This window comes from Anolis sagrei, chromosome 1 (assembly GCF_037176765.1).
Source record: "Anolis sagrei isolate rAnoSag1 chromosome 1, rAnoSag1.mat, whole genome shotgun sequence".
In the NCBI taxonomy this organism is placed as follows: Eukaryota; Metazoa; Chordata; class Lepidosauria; order Squamata; family Dactyloidae; genus Anolis; species Anolis sagrei.
Window position 1 is genome coordinate 321,353,078 of NC_090021.1, and position 17,324 is coordinate 321,370,401.

Here is a 17,324-nt window from a genome sequence, read left to right on the forward strand (position 1 = left end):
GATTACTACTACCACCTCAGCTCTAGATGATTAAATATGATTTTATGTCGAGGAGCAGATGGTGACTATTAGATGGCATATGTTCTGTATCAGAAACTAGAGCTGAAGTGGTCTATTCAATGCAATTTTCTGAATCAGAACCCCAAATAACCAAACCGAATTTAAAGTTGACCAAGAACTGATTCATAACCCTTTTGGTACTAATGTTGGCGAGTGGTTCCTGGTCAAGTGGTCAACTGGTCAAAAAAGGTTGGGAACCACTGCTATATACTCTGCTTTGGAACTCCTGCTAGATAAGTTTGGTTGCCAATTTTTATGAAGCACGTTTCTACTATTAAAGGTCCTGTGATGACCTTGAAAAACAAAATTTGAGAAAACAGACCAGAGTAGATCAGCATTTTCAGTCAAAAAGCTTATCTCAGCCATCACTAGCACACACAGAAGAATACTCTCCTCAATCCAATTATAATTCAGATTACAAAGGGAAAAGTAAAGGTAAAGGGTTTGCCCTGACATTAAGTCCAGTTGTGTCTGATTCTTGGGATTGATGCTCATCTCCATTTCTAAGCCAAAGAGTCGGCGTTGTCCGTAGACACCTCCAAAGTCATGTGGCCAGCATGAACAATGCAGTGCATTTTGATCATTTTGGTTCTAAAATACACAGACACTGCGAGAGTGTTGAGTAAATTCATATAGCTATTCAGGCAGGCAAGCTTTCCTTTCCCCAGGCTTACATTTCACTTTACACTGTAGCGCTGCAGTTTGACCGCTTATAACCGGAGTGATGTTTCGTTTTCCTGCTGCCTGTTTAAAGTCTCAGTTACAAAAATAGGTCATTCTCTTAGGGCCTTTAACCTAGTTTGAAAATCATGCTATCCACTAACTTGGCTGATTAATTTTGGACTGATGATGAGTTTGCACGATGGTATGTTTTTTCAAAAAATAATTCAATCCAAAGCACGATGGAGGGGAGGACTAGTGAGACAAGAAGAAGCAAGAGGGTTTTAACAGCTGATAAACAAAACTGGATGCTGGGTGGAAAGGCAACAATTAATTATTGATCCTGCTGGAAGCAGAATATATGGAACCAGCTCGTCCAGCCTTTGCACGCCTGCGATATTCAATAGCCTGAGCAATCACATTTCAATGCACGAGCCCAGAAACAGTGATGCACATGCCCAGACAAATGATGGCTGCCTCCACAGGCTACATACACACAGCAAGCCTGTTTGGCTTAATTAATGGTTGCCTCTAATCCAGGCTGAGATGCTCCATCACATTTTATTGCTAGCATGAAACTCCCTAGTAAATTAGATTTACACATTAACTTCATATCCCATTCTTCAAATGCAAAATATAAGCACGGGGCTTTGTCGTATTTTGCAAAAAGATGTGGCACCTATTAGATTCAAGGTTGAGCCATACGAAAAAATATCCCTGTTGAATATCTGTCCATTATAGTGCTACTATAACAACAAAGCCTATTTCAGAATATATATATTTTTAATTGTGTCAGAAGCGACTTGAAAAACTACAAGAGAGAATTGGCCATCTGCAGGGACGTTGCCCAGGGGACATCTGGATGTGTTACCATCCTGTGGGAGGCTTCTCTCATGTCCCCATATGAGAAGCTGGAGCTAACAGATAGGAGCTCACTCCATCTTGCGGATTTGAACTGCCAACCTTCAGGTCAGCAGTTCAGACGGCACAAGGGTTTAACCCATTGTGCCACTCCGGCTCCTATTTCAGGATATGAAAAGAGGGTAGCAAACTAAGCAGGACTCACAGTGGTAATTTCTTTGTGTGCAAAGGTTGGCAGCTGTCGACTCTATGGCTCTTGCTCTTGTGGCTTTAACAGTAGTCTGAGAAACAGAAGTTAGGGTGAAATTTTATGTGGCTTTTAAATCGGTCCCACCACCATCTCAATTGTAGCTGGTGTGAACGAGATAGAGGGCCTTCTCGGTGGTGGCTCCGCAGCTCTGGAACCCTTTTCCCAAAGAGGCGCAATCAGCCCCCTCTATATTGGCCTTTCCTGCACAAGTTAAAACCTTTCTATGGAATCAGGCCTTTCTTGATAACCCATAATAGGCAATGACCAGGCCAGCTATTGAGAAAACTTGGCAATGTTTATACGGCCTAAAGAAGCGGAGTTTCGAGGATTTTTTTGTTTAATGTTTTTAAAGATAACCTCAGTGGCCTGAGGCCCAGGGATTTTTAATGGTACATGTTGTATTTATTAAGCTTGTTTATATGGTTCATGTAATGTGCAATTTATTAAATTGTTTATGTGGGTTTATGTCGTTCTGTTTTTTGTGTCATGTAATTTCTATTGTGGCGCAGTGGGTTAAACCGCTGGGCTGCTAAACTTGTTGACCGAAAGATTGCAGGTTTGAATCTGGGGAGCGGCGTGAGCTTCCACCGTCAGCCCCAGCTTCTGTCAACATAGCAGTTCGAAAACATGCAAATGTGAGTAGATCAATAGGTACTGCTCCAGCGGGAAGGTAACGGTGCTCCTTGCAGTTATGCTGGCCACATGACCTTGGAGGTGTCTATGGACAACGCCAGCTCTTCGGCTTAGAAATGGAGATGAGTACCAACCCTCAGAGTCGGACATGACTGGGCTTAATGTCAGGGGGAAACCTTTACTTTACTAACCATTGTTTGCTGCTTTGAATTCCACCCATGGGAGAAAAGTGGGATAAAAATAAATAAATACATTTACATTATATTTTGGGCCATCACTGGGCCAATTTAAGCCAAAGAGAGTGATTTTTCTGAAATACAAAGTGAACAGGAAATAGCTTTCACTCATTGCGCCTTATTTTTAAAAATATTAAAATACTAAAATATTAAAATACTAATATATTCCAAGAAGGTCCAAACGCAAGGACAAAAGTGTCCTCCTTTAGAGCAAAATAAATAATATTCTCTGTGAGAGAGTGTATGGTGGAGAGTACAGGGCTCCCAAATGTGACCCCTCTACCCTTCCACAATTTCCAATACCCCGTGATTTAAAGCAAAGCTGGGTAATTGTGGTGACTCTAAAGCCCATGTTGTGTTAGATGCTAAAAATGGAAGACAAGAAGAAAACAAGAGTGAAAGCACACCTCTACTTTTGGGAAGATTGGTATTTTTTATGTTAAAAACAACAATATGCCAGAAGGGAGAAAGGTTGCAATTGATTTAATGGGTGATTATTTCCCAGAAGTAGAAATTCACCTTTGGGGAAGTTAGAAAGGGGCTGTTAGGAGTCTCAAGGAACTATCAAAACAGCCCCAGGGAGCCATGTGCAAAGCCGCAGCCATGCTTTTGCCCACTCCTCCTGTAAAAGCTGACTGTCAGGCAGATGCTCAGCAGTTTTCTCCATGAATGCATCTTGATGAAATGCATTGTGAGTAGCCTCCTTATTAAAAATAGAATTCCGGACCTAGAAACACAAGCAGATTCTGGCAGCGGAGAAAGCTCCCTCCCTCCTTTTCTCATTCTCTCTCTCCACAGTATTATATTTTCTCAGTATCTGTGCGCACAATCGTAACTTGAAGTATGATCTAAGTGCCGTGGGGCCTGATACATTGCAAGGGCTTTCACATTGCCGAGACTTTCGATAATGAAAACAACAGTGCTGGGCGCATGTGAGATACAGATACATCAGTGTGACACACAGGCTATGGATAGTACAAAGAAGAGGATTTGGTACATCATCCTTTTATAGCATTTCAAAGAGAAGAGTTTTTAGTGAGGAGTTTTCATCTCTCTTCCTTTTTTTTTCTTTCCAGTATTGCTCAGGGTAGCACTCCAGATCTCAACTGCTGTGCAAAACACTACTGTCACAAAGATGAAAGGTGCACCTCAGCCAAAAAAAAAAAAGGTACTTTTTTTGGACTATAACTCATATAATTCTAAATAACTTTGCTGTAAAACTCCAGTGCAGGCCACAATAATAAGGATGGTGAGAAGCATAAAGAACTGATGCCATATTTTTTCCCATGAAGAACAAGCAGACTCAATGACTCCTCAATGACTTCAGACTCCTGAAGTTCCTCATTCTTGCATGTGAATGAAATAAGCAAAGGTCTCTGCTCCTTTGACTCTGAATGATGCTGATGAATGACTGCTTCAACTCCCCTATCTTTGTCAGATTAGCTAGGCCTAAAGGGAACTGAAGTACCACACTATGGATTCCCTAGTCCTGTGTTATATCATGAGAGAAAAATTTTACATCCAGGTCCTATCATAAGATGGCAGCATCTCCTTTTCTCGTCCCAGCAGAAGGTTCTTGGTGTTCCTCCTCTTTGGAAGAGGTGGCTTGCTGAACACAAAGAACACACTTACCTTCATAGCGTGCACCACAGCCTCAGGTTTCTGGCTTATGGGAACATAGCCCACTGCTGGAGAACCAGTGAGATCAGGAGTCATACGAATGGGCCCCTGCAAAGGAAAAGGGAAAGCAAAGGCTTTTAAATATGCTTACATATATGTCTGGATGTATGATATTCCATACTTCGAGACATGCATTTTCTATTCTATGTTAGTCAATTTTTCTTATTTCATGGACTTCCTGTGGGTCAGGGGGCGACACGTCCATTTATTATTTAAAAGTTCAGAACTATGATACCACTTTAATTGCCCTGACTGCATCCTATATATTTTTGGCATCTACATTTTAGGAAGTTGTTTTTTTTTTCAGTTCAGTCACTTCCAACTCTTGGTGACCTCATGGACCAGCTCACGCCAGAGCTCCCTGTCGGCTGTTACCACCCCCAGCTCCTTCAGAGTCAAGCCAGTCACTTCAAGGATACCATCCATCCATCTTGCCCTTGGTCAGCCCCTCTTCCTTTTTCCTTCCAATTTTAGAAAAAGTTATTTAGAATACTCAACCAGAGAGCTTTAGTGTTTCATCAAGCTACAAGTCCCATGATTGCACAGACTGTTACCATTGCAGTTAAAGTGGAATCACAGTGCTATAAATGTGTAATGTGAAAGGGACTCAGATATCTGCTACTGGATAAGAACATTTTAGCTGAAAGCAAGTCACGTGGAAGACACACACATTTTTTTTGAAAGGAGAATGTTGCTTCCTAAGAGTTTGAGCATTTAAAATAGTGTTCCCTACGAGTCCTAAGTTTCCTTGCTGCTTCTCCAGTCTTAACCACCTCCAGCAGTTTTTTAGGATAGTTAGAAGGTACTGTAGGACCATCTATTAATCCCTGCCATATAAGAATGAACAACTAAAGCACTCCTGAAGAATGTCCATCCAACATCTGCTTACAAAGATGGAGTGGGCAATTTATTCCACAATGTCACAACTCGAACAGTAAAAGAGATAAATTCTCTTTTCTTGAAATTTGAACCCATTTTTGTTGTTGTTTATTTGTTCAATCGCTTCCGACTTTGTGACCTCATGGATTGTGACCTCATGGATCAGCCCTTCGCCACTCCCAGCTCCTTCAAGGTCAAGCCTGCAACGTCAAGGATAACATACATCCATCTTGCCCTTGGTTGCCCCCTCTTCCATTTTCCTTCCATTTGAATCTATTGGTTTGTGTTTTAGTTTCTGGAACAGCAGAAAACATGGTCGCTTGATCTTACACTTAGTATCTCTTCAGACATTTCATGATAACTATAATGCCACCTCTCTTTCTTCTTGAGGCTAAATATACTAAGCTCCCTAAGATGTTCCTCATAGGCTTGTTTTCCACTTTTCGCCCTTTCAAAGGAGCCTGGTTAACAAAACACATCTTTATTATACAGATTGAGCATCCTTTATCTGGAAATCCAAAATACAGGCAGTCCCACGTTGCATACATCTGGCTTACAAGTGATTCATAGTTATGAACAGAAGTGAGACAACAGGAAGTGAGAGGAATCTACCCCTTGGAAGGGGAATTCTCTTCTGAAAGAGTTATCATGGGGAAATGATGTATCCACTGAAGCATTATCACCAATCCTTGTTTCCACAAGAAGTCAATTTTTTCAATTATCACAGGGACAGAAAGTGAGGTGAAATCTGAACAGGGGCACAGACATCAAAATGAACACCATAGGGGTGTTAAGCCTTCTATATGCGATCCAAAGCTTACATATATACTTAAAATCATGTACCTGTTCCTACTGACATACAAATTCAACGTAAGAACAAACCTACAGAACCTAACTTAGTCATAACTTGTCTATACTCCAAGATTGAAAATTCTCCACATAGATGATTGAAATAGTGATCCCTTTACTTTCCAGTGGTTCAGTGTACACAGACTTTGTTTCATGGACAATATAATTAAAATATTGTATAAACCTATCCTCAGGCAATGTGTGTAAGATGTATATAAAACATAAATTCTGTGTTTAGAATGGGGTTCCATCTATAAGATAGCTCAATATGCATATGCAAGTACTCTAAATCCGGGGAAAACCAAAATCCAAAACACTCCACATCTCAAGCATTTCAGACAAATAATAACAAACCTGTACAAACTATGTAATTGACACATTTTGTTTAATGTTGCTTCGAGCTCAATGAAATGAAAATCTATGTTTAGGTATAGCAAATCTATTTAACCTTCAAAAACATTTGTGTTGGTACAACTTTTGCCAGGAAGCGATAGACTGACTGTTATGGGACAAAGAAATGAAATAGTTGGCATCTAATTTATTTGGTTGCATGGCAACATTCTTCAAAGAGCATCAAGTACCTTTCAAAGATAGTTGTGAAGCCAAGGTATGGAGATACACACAGCAGTAGTGTGAGAGGGCTCAGTTCCAAAATGTTTCATTTAGTTCTTTGGTGTTTTGGTATTCTTTTGAAAAGACAGAGCTGCCACTTTCATATCAAGGAACCTGAGTACCCAACCACTCCAGCATGCACCTTTGATATGTGTGATCCCTTTTAAGGTCTCTCCTAAACAAGGTGAGCTACAATGTCCTTATTCAGAGAGATGTCCCCTTTATGCCTCCTTGATTTGTGCATTTGCTCTGTGCCATTCAAAGAAGTTTACAATGGAATCATTGAAATGCGCACTATTTTGCCTTTGCATGCTTGGGGAAAACAAAGAGGGATTATTCTGTTGGTCTAAGAAAGCAAATTCAGATGACAGAGCGGTATGAAGCATCATTACAGGTAATGCACTGGCTATTCAAAGCACATTGGTGCTCATTACACTCTTTCACCAACACCAATGATTATGATGAACATGATGATATCCCTTATCTCAGTATTTCAGAGTTAGAGATAGAACAATAATGGAATGGGTTTTAATGTTCAAGATTTTGCTGCTCGCAGCTTATTCCTTATGGCTTTCATTCATCTTCCTCTCTCATCTTACAAACCCTCAACTAGATAATACCATTCAAATATAATAGAAAATTATAGTTCCCCAAACACACTGCTTCAAGGTTGATGGCTATGAGGAGTTTACTTTTCCAATTTCAAGGAGCATAACCTCTCCATACTAGATTGTGTAACTTGTTGGTAAACAGCATTTCATAAGCACATAGTGTACAACTCCTAAATTTTCTGGCCACTGGGGCTACTGTAATGGTTCATGCTATGATGGCTATCCGGAAAGATTTTTTTAAAAATACAAAGAATGAATATATTTTAATAAAACTTACATGGATTGTAGCATAGGTATTACATTATTTTTCCACATAATTGCCATTCAGTTCAATACATTTTGTTATCCGTGGGATGAGTTTTGATGCCTGTGTCATAGAAGTTTCCCTCCGTCTTTTTCAGACAGTTAGTCACTTCGATTTTCAACTCCTCCTTTTCGTAAAAGTGTTTTGCACCGAGGTGTTCCTTCAATTTAATGAACAGATAATAGTCACTAGGTGTGAGATCGGGGTTGTGAGAGGGGTGGCTTAAAACATCCCAACCACAACTCTTGTGCTGCATGAGCAGTGTGTGGATGTGCATTGTCATGAAGGAGACAGACTCCCGCTGTCAGCATCCCACGATGTTTGTTTTAGATGGCTCTGTGAAGTTTCTTCATCTTCTCACAATATATTCCGTATCCATTTGGTCACATGCTGTCTTGACATTATGACCTCTCCATAAACTGAAACAATTTTGCAATGAATCGCAATGGAGTTCATGTCCTTAGCATTCAGGTAGCATATTAAAGCACAAACTTAGAGGGAAATGGAATGAAGATGCTAAAATCTAACAATCACAATGTCAGTCGATGAGCTACTGACGACTGGCACAGCTTGTTCGCTTCCATCGGCTTCCCGCTACAGGACAGTGATACCAACTTTCCCTGAGAAAATTCCCTGCAAGAGTTATATACCTTGTAACCTTACTTTCCGGATGACCCTCATACTATAGTTGAGATGACTGGAAAATTCTAGGAGTTGTAGTCTACAAAATGTTACTGTCCAAAGCTATGGAATTTAGAGAGAAGTTCAAATATAATAAGGAGGCTCCCATTCTTCTCCTCAGGATTAAGCAGTGCAAGCAAAGGAAATACTGTGAGTTGTTTCATGTAGAAGGAAATCAAGGTTTTCCATGCAGTCAGAACGACACTGATGTGATAACAAAGTTATCACAATAATGAAGGTATGTTGACTTATGCTTCCCACCATCTCCTTTCTGTGGTGCACTTTCAGGCTGTGATTAAAAAAACCAGCAATAGAGAAGATGTGGAGGACTTTTCCAATAGTAAACAGTGATATATTTACTGCCAACTAATTGAATGTTCTTGTGCAACACAGACAGCAGTGTCTTGCCCAATAAATTCCTCAGTGGCATTACTTAGCAATGCTTCTCCTTGGCAATTAAAACGGCTGCATCTGAGTGGTTTTAATTCAGACTGTGTGCAAAGAGCCCATCAATATGGGAAAAGAATACGGTGAGCCACAAACAAGAAACCAAAAATCTTGAATACTCCCAATGAAGCATTTAAGAATCAATGGCCTAAAACATTATTGGATGTGTAAGGCTTTAGAAATTATACAATAATTAAATATGTGATTAAGAGGTGCTTTATGCTTTTTATTTAACGAATTAAACACATTTTATGGATTAGTTGCAGGTATAAATCCCAGTCAGATTCATCCAAGTCACAGTATTTATGCTTTCTATGTGTGCTTATGAAAGCTGGACAGTGAAAGCTTTTAGAAAGGGAATCAACTGTTTTGAAACGTGATTTTGGACGAAAGTTATAAAGATACCATGGACAAATGAATGGGTCAATTCAGATTTACTCTGACTAGAAGCGAATATGACTAAATTGAGACTGCTTTACTTTGGACTTATCATGAAATGGCATGACTTGCTGGAAGAAAGAGGAAGGCAGCAGGAAAAGAGGAAGACCACATTATAGATGGATTGATTCAATCAAGGAAGCTATGATCCTGAGTTTACAAAATCCTTACACCAGGACTGTTGAGGACAGGATGACTTGGAAATATCTCATTCATTGGACCACCATAAGTCAGAGTTGACTTGATGGCAAATAATAATCTCAACACCTCACTTTGGTCACAGACAAAGCTGTATTTCACACATAAGCAAATTTACAAAGTGGATACAATTTAAATAAGTTATATTTGTATCACTGAGATCACTTGTAATAATATCTTCCAATGAAGACTAAACAATTTCTTGCACAAGTGACAGTCTTCAATATCAACAGTTAATTTTATCATCAAACACTGATACACTGGTCTCCTAAATGTAGTGCAAACGTAGTACTAAATATCTGCTAAAAACAGATGACAAGAAAACCATATGGGATTATTGTATCCTCATTGTCACTCATGAGAATATCCTTCCCTAGTGGGCATATTAACTACAGGTCATTGGTACACTGACACTAATCATGATCACAACCTACCAGTGCTGTGTTTGGGATTTAGTAGGAGTAGGTACCCCCTAGGGATGAGAAAAGCGGTATAAAAATACTGCAAATAATAATAGACACTAGTTTTCAAATCAGAAGACTAGTTTTCAAATCAGAAGACTGGTCCCCAGTACCCCAAATTAGTGTTGGACACATTATATCTAACATTATTCCAAAGGAACTATCCAAAGTGCTGAACCTACTTTGGAAATGATATTTTATACCTTGAAGATATCCTTTAAAGAATGGAATAAAAACCAGAACAGATCTGTCAAAGCACTGAAATTGAAGGTTTTGGCTGCTCAGATCAGAAACTTTGCAGATATTTTCCACTGTCATAATTGTGGATGTTAGAATGTATTGCATTCGTTGTTATTGTTGCTGCCGTTGTGCTTTGGATGAGATTTTCCTGCTTTTTGGCAGGGGGTTGGACTGGATAGCCCAAGAAGTCTCTTCCAACTCTATGATTCCATGATTCTATGTTAACTGCTGTCAAGTTAACTTTGACTTATGAATGAAGGACCTCCAAGTTACTCTGTTATCAAGAGGTCTTACAAATTCAGGACTTCCTTGAATGAGTCTATCCACCAGTATAGTGGTCTACCTCTTTTCCTACTGCCTTCTACCTTGCCAAACATTATTGTTTTTTCTGTGAGTCTTGTCTTCTCATAATATGGCCAAAATATAACAGTTTTAGTTTAGTCATTTTGGCTTCTAGAGTGATCAGGCTTAATCTGCTCTAATACCCATTCAGTTGTCCTTTTTGGCAAATGTATGTCTCTCCTACTGAAGAGTTATTAAAAAGTAGTTACAGTTCATTCATACACACACACACACACACACACACTTTAATATATATTAAGGAAACTTTGTTCACCAGTGTTTTCCTACTCTTTAGATATATAGATATATCTAAGTATAGTGGGTTCTGTTTCATCACTTTTCTCTCATATATACATAGAGAGAAGGGGGGGGGGAGAGAGAGTCACTTTTTGTGTACGTGTGTATGTACGAAAAATGATAAAACAGAACCCAGCATACTTAGGGCTATCTAAAGAGTAGGAAAACACTGGTGAACAAAGTTTCCTTAATTTCTCATGGGATCTAGGGTAGGTGCAGTTCTGAATCCTAAATCTGATTGTCTCAGTTCAAACTATCTATTCACCTTTGTGTTTGAGATTTGCTGATTGCATGTAAATCCTCGATTCTATGTATTAATAGTACTCTGAACGTAATTGGTTTCAAAACAAGAATGAAAGCTTTCCTAATGGGTTTGCTTGACAAGATGTAATTGCTGTCTCATGAGATTCCAGGAGTTAAATAGACATGCATCCATTTCTTTCAGTGGAGCATCATATGATTTTAATACATGCAACAACAAAAAGTAAAAGTGGCTGACATTTATTTGAGTCAGAGTGACATTTACTGGTGAAAATTATGTCTTGTCGATAACTTCAATACCTAAAAAAGAAAATACTTGACTATTTTTTAAAAAAAGCATTTCATGGCTTCAAAAATAATGAATTTTTTCATTAACCTGTATTTTGCTGATTTTTTAAGCTGTTTTGACTGTCCCTTTTTTGTGGAAAGATTGTGTATGTGCATATCCTTGCCTCTAAAAGTGAATAAATTGGTTCATAGATCTCTTGCACACAATATAATTATAACACTTTGATGCCACTTTAACTGCACTGGTTCTTTCCTATGGAATTTTGGGATGTGCAGTTCAAATAAGAGATTGGTACAGAAGTCTAAACATCTCACAAAAATTCAAGTCTCAGGGTTCTGTAGGCTGGAGCAATAGCAGTTACAGTAGCATTGTAACTGCTACCATGAGATTGTGCTGAAGTGTGCATTAAATAATTACAGGGCTCAGTGTCATTCTTGCAATTGATTTAAACAGTTGTGTGAAAAATGTACATCTTCTGGCAACACACTTAGAGAAGCATATGGTCAGGATGGGAAAACAAATTTTTAAAAAGAACCTAACTAAGGCCTAACCAGATGGAGTTAGCGGAAGGAAAGGGTGTGCTTATCACAGCATAGTAGCAATGTGTTACAAGCAACAACCCTGTCTATAACCAGGCCTTCAAAAAGTTATTGTTTTGAACTATATCTCCCAGAATTTTCCCATCAGTGGTCAATTTATAATTGCATATTTCTACAAAACACTACCTTTTTCAGTGGTGGTTTTCATGTCAGTAGGGCAGTGAATTTGTTCCAAACCGAGCATTAAAATTGCTTTTCAAGATGCTGAAACCTATTCTCAAAATAGTTTCAGAACCTTGTAGATCTCCTGCAAAATTCAAGCTAACACGCTGATCATATTAATTCCTGTGACACAGAAGCCATCAAATACTGTATGGACACCAGTGTGCAAAATTACAGTATAAGCAACTGCATTTTGTAGAGGGTGACATCCAATAATTTTTCACCCAAGACAAAAAACCAATGCAATACAGATACAAGGAAGGAAGGAAGGAAGGAAGGAAGGAAGGAAGGAAGGAAAGAAAAAAAGAAAGAAAGAAAGAAAGAAAGAAGGGTCTGAAATACTGAAATAAGGTACCCATGACAGAAAACCAATGCTATAAAGATACAAGGAAGAAAGGACTAAAATGAGAGCATCCCCCATTTGTGGAGGTTCTCACTCATTGGAGAGCCTCCAAACATACAGGAGACTCTCCTCTTCAACTTACTTGCTCCATATCTGAAATGAACAATGGAAGTGAAGAGGATCTGGGTGAGCCAACATTAACTTCTAGTTATGCATTTGCTTTTAATAACATTGCTGAAGCCAGAAAAGGGCACGTGTAGTTTGACACTCTGCTGAAGACTAGTGAGATCAAAGTCTGATTTAAAAAGGAGCCTCATCCAAGCGGGATCACCTTAAAGGTGAAATTATATCAGCAATCCAAGAAACAAAAATCTCCTCCATCATAACATGGATATCATGGTTGCATATTTGTTTAGAAATCTCTAGAAGTACAGGGTGATTATAATTCAACTCACACAAAGCAAGGCCACCTGGTCAACAGTTACAATCACAATTTGAGTTATCACTTGATTATTCATAGTTCTTATTCTGTGGAATGAATGACCTACTGGATAAAAATCAACAGCTACATGAGATGTCAGAATTTAAAATGGAATTAAAGACCTATCCCTTCCAGCAGGTCTTCCCAATCCATTTTAAACAAGGTATTTAAACTTATATTTTTTTAATATGAGTGATTTTAATGCGGATTGCTGTAAGTTTTTTGGGCTGTATGGCCATGTTCCAGAAGCATTCTCTCCTGATGTTTCACTTGCATCTATGGCAGGCATCCTCAGATCTTGTGAGGTCTGTTGGAAACTAGGAAAATGGGGTTTATATATCTGTGGAATGTCCAGGGTGGGAGAAAGAACTCTTGTCTGTTGGACGTAGGTGTGAATGTTCTTGCTGATGAGGAAATACAAGTTATAAACAATCTACAGACCCACTAAGAAAATCCAGCAAATGTTATGTTCAGCAAAGGACAAGAGGGATCCTCTCACCTCTGCAAGAGTCAACTGTATACCACGAAGCTGTGAACAAGTCTACATAGGGACCACAAAACGCAGCATTGCCCAAACACAAATCAAGGAACATGAAAGGCACTGCAGCTACTTCAACCAGAGAAGTCAGTCATAGCAGAAAACATGATGAACCAACCAACCTGGACACAGCATATTATTTGAGAAAATAGAAATACTGGACCACTCTAACAACTACCATGTCAGACTACACAGAGACGCCATTGACATCCACAAGCATGTGGACAATTTCAACAGAAAGGAAGAAACCATGAAAAAGAACAAAATGTGGCTACCGGTATTTTAAAAACTCTAAAATCATAATAGTAAATAAAGAACAACATTTAAAACAAAGGAATTCCAGACAAGAAACCATCAGGGACAGCTAATAACTTCTCAACAAAGGATTCCCCCAAGCAGTAAGAAGCCACATCTCGAAAAGTGCTAGGCCATTAAATGCAAATCAAGATGGCCAATTGAAACATTCACACCTACCGCCAACAGACAAGAGTTCTTTCTCCCACCCCATTTTCCTAGTTTCCAACAGACCTCACAACCTCTGAGGGTGCCTGCCATAGATGCAGGCAAAATGTCAGGAGAGAACATGGCCATACAGCCCAAAAAACTTACAGCAACCCAGTGATTCCAGCCATGAAAGCCTCCAACAATAGATTTTAATGTGTTTTAATCTTAGATACATGTCTTTTAATATTTGTGTTTTAATGGTCTTATGTTTTTATCTTTGTATTTTAACTATGTTCTACTCTACCTCGAGCCTTGAGGAGAGGTGGGTAACATATGATGATGATGATGATGATGATGATTACCAAGCACACGATAATCCGTTTGCAAGGTCACATAGAAAAGTATTATGAGCAGTAGAAACATTTAGATACATCTCCCATGATATAAGTGGTTAATAACAAATTGCATTTATCTCTCTTTCTTATGAATTCAGATGTCAGAACAGTGAAAAGAAGCACTCCATGGCATCAAAGCCTTTAGGGGGGAAATCCAAGCATTCATTATCAAGTGGCACTTTATTTTGATCTTTCCCCCTTGTCCTTCTTTGCAGTCTCTCTCCCCTTTCTCTGAAGTACACTAGTTACTATGGAAACAAACACAGATATATGCAATTCTGAGCTGCATCCACCAGTGCCATATCAAAAGTCAGTTTACATAATGACATGGAAAATGTGAGCATGAGGAACGACAGCTTGGCCAGCTGAGTGTCATTATAAAAGGCATGCGTGCATCCACATCCCACAGCTTGGAAAAGTTACCCTTTTGAACTATAACCCTCTAAATTCCCAAGTCACCTTTCTGGGAATTCCAGACATAATGAAGAAAAGTAACATTTTGAAGTTCTGGAATATCTGTATCACAAATTATTTCTGTTTACAGGCCTATAATAACGCACCTTCTACAGGTACAATAATGTAAAGAGAGAGAAAGAAAGATCTGCATCTCTTTTTTAAAGCTTAAATTCAGTTGCATTTGGAGAGTGTCAGTTTCTTTGACTTAAAGAATCTGGGCTGGCACACTAAATTCTAGGATAAAAGAGGAGGGCATTGAAGAAGACATGATTGGATTCTAAATTGCGAGATTTTCTGAGGTCCAGATTCCATTGCCCTTTTTCTAGATGCTTTAAAAATGTCCCAACTCCTGATTTCTCCCTTTGCCCTCAGCTTATTTTGATTGCTGCAAACTGAGTTCAAAGCGAAAATGTAGTTTGCACTCAATCTAGCAGAGAGGAGAAAGGAGATGTGGATGCATTCTTGCCATTCCTAGTAGGTTCAGACAAAAGAAAACTGCTATATTCTCTCTTTTTCCATCTTGGCTATATGATGTTCCCACGGTACTTCACAGTCCGCTTTTAGCGGACTCACTGTTTCGTGGGTTTTTAAAAATATCAATATAAAATATAAGATATTTACATCCAGTGGAAGCTAGGGACCCCGGAAGTGTGGCAGCTTGAGCTGCAGCGGGGAAGGCCTGCCTCCCTGGCCTGCTGCTGCCTCCGTGGCTCTGGAGGCAGGCACCCTTGGGATGGGCTGGGAGGTGGTAAGGAAGCATGGGTAAGAAAATAATATTTAAATAATGTATAAATAGTAAAATTAATATGGTGCCCATACTTCGCGGATTTTCACTTATTGCGGGGGTTCCTGGCACGGAACTCCTGCAATACGTGAGGGAACACTGTACTGATGTTTCTTGAACGCACATGTCCCTGACTATATCCATGAAATGTTGGAGGTTGCTGCTGTGTGAGGATTCATATGTTCTTTTCATACTGCAGTTTTGTTGTTTTAGTTTTCACTGATTTCAGCCTGCAGGCCTTAGTTTGGGGACCCCTGCTCTAGATTCTCCAGCATGACCTTATGCTCAATGCCTGTTATTGGCTGACCAGAGAATCACACTGGAGGATCTAAAGGAGTCATTCTCCACCTGTGGATCCACAGGTTTTGGCCTACAACTCCCAGAAATCCCAGCCAGTTTACCAGCTGTCAGTTTACCAGATGTTTTGACCTAGGCCAAAACATCTGGGGACCCACAGGTTGCAAACCACTAACCTAAAGATTTCTAGCCCAATGTTCTCTCTAAGAATCTCTAGGTCCTTGAATGTGAAACTATCAACTCCCAGAGGAAACTGACCCCAGAATCAAACACAACTTGAGCCCAGATTCATAGAATCATAGAGTCGGAAGAGACCTCATGGGCCATCCAGTCCAAATCCCTGCCAAGAAGCAGGAAAATTGCATTCAAATTGCAATAGAATTCCTAAATATTCCTAGAGAGAACATTTTAATCAAATCTGTTATTTATCAAATCCATAAGTAGAGCACGCAAATGTGGAGAGCCAACTGTACAACCTACAATTAAAACTGTTGTGAGTCACCTTAACTTTCCCCCCTTAAGACTGAAATGCAAACGCATTTGGGTCTAGGGATTTGTGCCCTAGACCGTTAACACCCCCCCCCCCACCAAAAAAAATAACTGCCAGGAAGCATTTCTAGTTATAATTCCAACCTTTTGCATTTTGGAATGACTCATGCATCACATTGGTAGAGAGGAAAGAAAGAACAACAAAAACAGCAAGTCCAAGCCAACTGCCTCTTTAGCTCAAATTGCCGGATGATTCATTCAGAAATGTGAGGCGTTATCACACCATGCAGTTCTGTCATTGCCACTTAGAACTATTTTGGGAGAAGAGGATTTAAAAAAAAAAGACACAATGCACTTCCTCAATCCATGCTTTCAGGATGAGAGGAAGAAAATATTGCCCAGCTGGGGAAGTCACTGAACTGTGAATGACAAGAGAGAGAGAGAAAGCCACTTTCAAAAGCAAAAAATATTCCTTCCTAAAAATTCCCCAAGAGTATACAAGGCATGAAAGTGAAGGAAGGTAGGAAACCATCCTGTATCGATTCAGCCTTCTGTTCAACTAGAGGTGTTTCTCAATATTTGGAAACAAAGAGGACGGTGAATCACAAGAATACTGTAGTCACAATAATGCTCTCCTGAACTGCTCCACATAAGCTATCACACCTACCATAAAACCCACTTCTCCTATTATGGGGCACTGCCTTTTCACTTGACATCTTTCTAGGGTGGCTGGTGGGAAGGGGAATTAATGAAGGGGCCCATATGGCTACAGATCAGTGTCCCAGCAGGGAAGGGTCTCCTCCTCCCAGCCCAGCTGTCTCCCTTCAACAGGAAGGCATTCAAGAGATAGGAGCAAAGACAAATGAAAAACATCAGGAGTTTAAAGATCCTTAACTGAAACACCTCCCCTCTATTTCTTTTTCCCCCATTATAAGTCTTTGTGAGGAAGAAAAGAACATGTACATGCATACTAAGAATGTTTTGTTGTGTTCCTTCAATACCTTGCATGTGATTTTCCTGCTTTTTGGCTAGGAGTTGGACTGGATG

General features: G+C 39.5%; 1 protein-coding gene across 1 annotated transcript in view; it reads right to left on the bottom strand.

The window, feature by feature from the left end:
• Positions 1-17,324, bottom strand: part of CCDC85C (coiled-coil domain containing 85C) — a 212,911-nt gene that overhangs the window by 9,934 nt on the left and 185,653 nt on the right. The window contains exon 4 of the mRNA XM_060755694.2: positions 4,333-4,428. Within this exon, the coding sequence (XP_060611677.1) occupies positions 4,333-4,428 (96 nt within the window). The remainder of the gene's footprint in view (positions 1-4,332; positions 4,429-17,324) is intronic.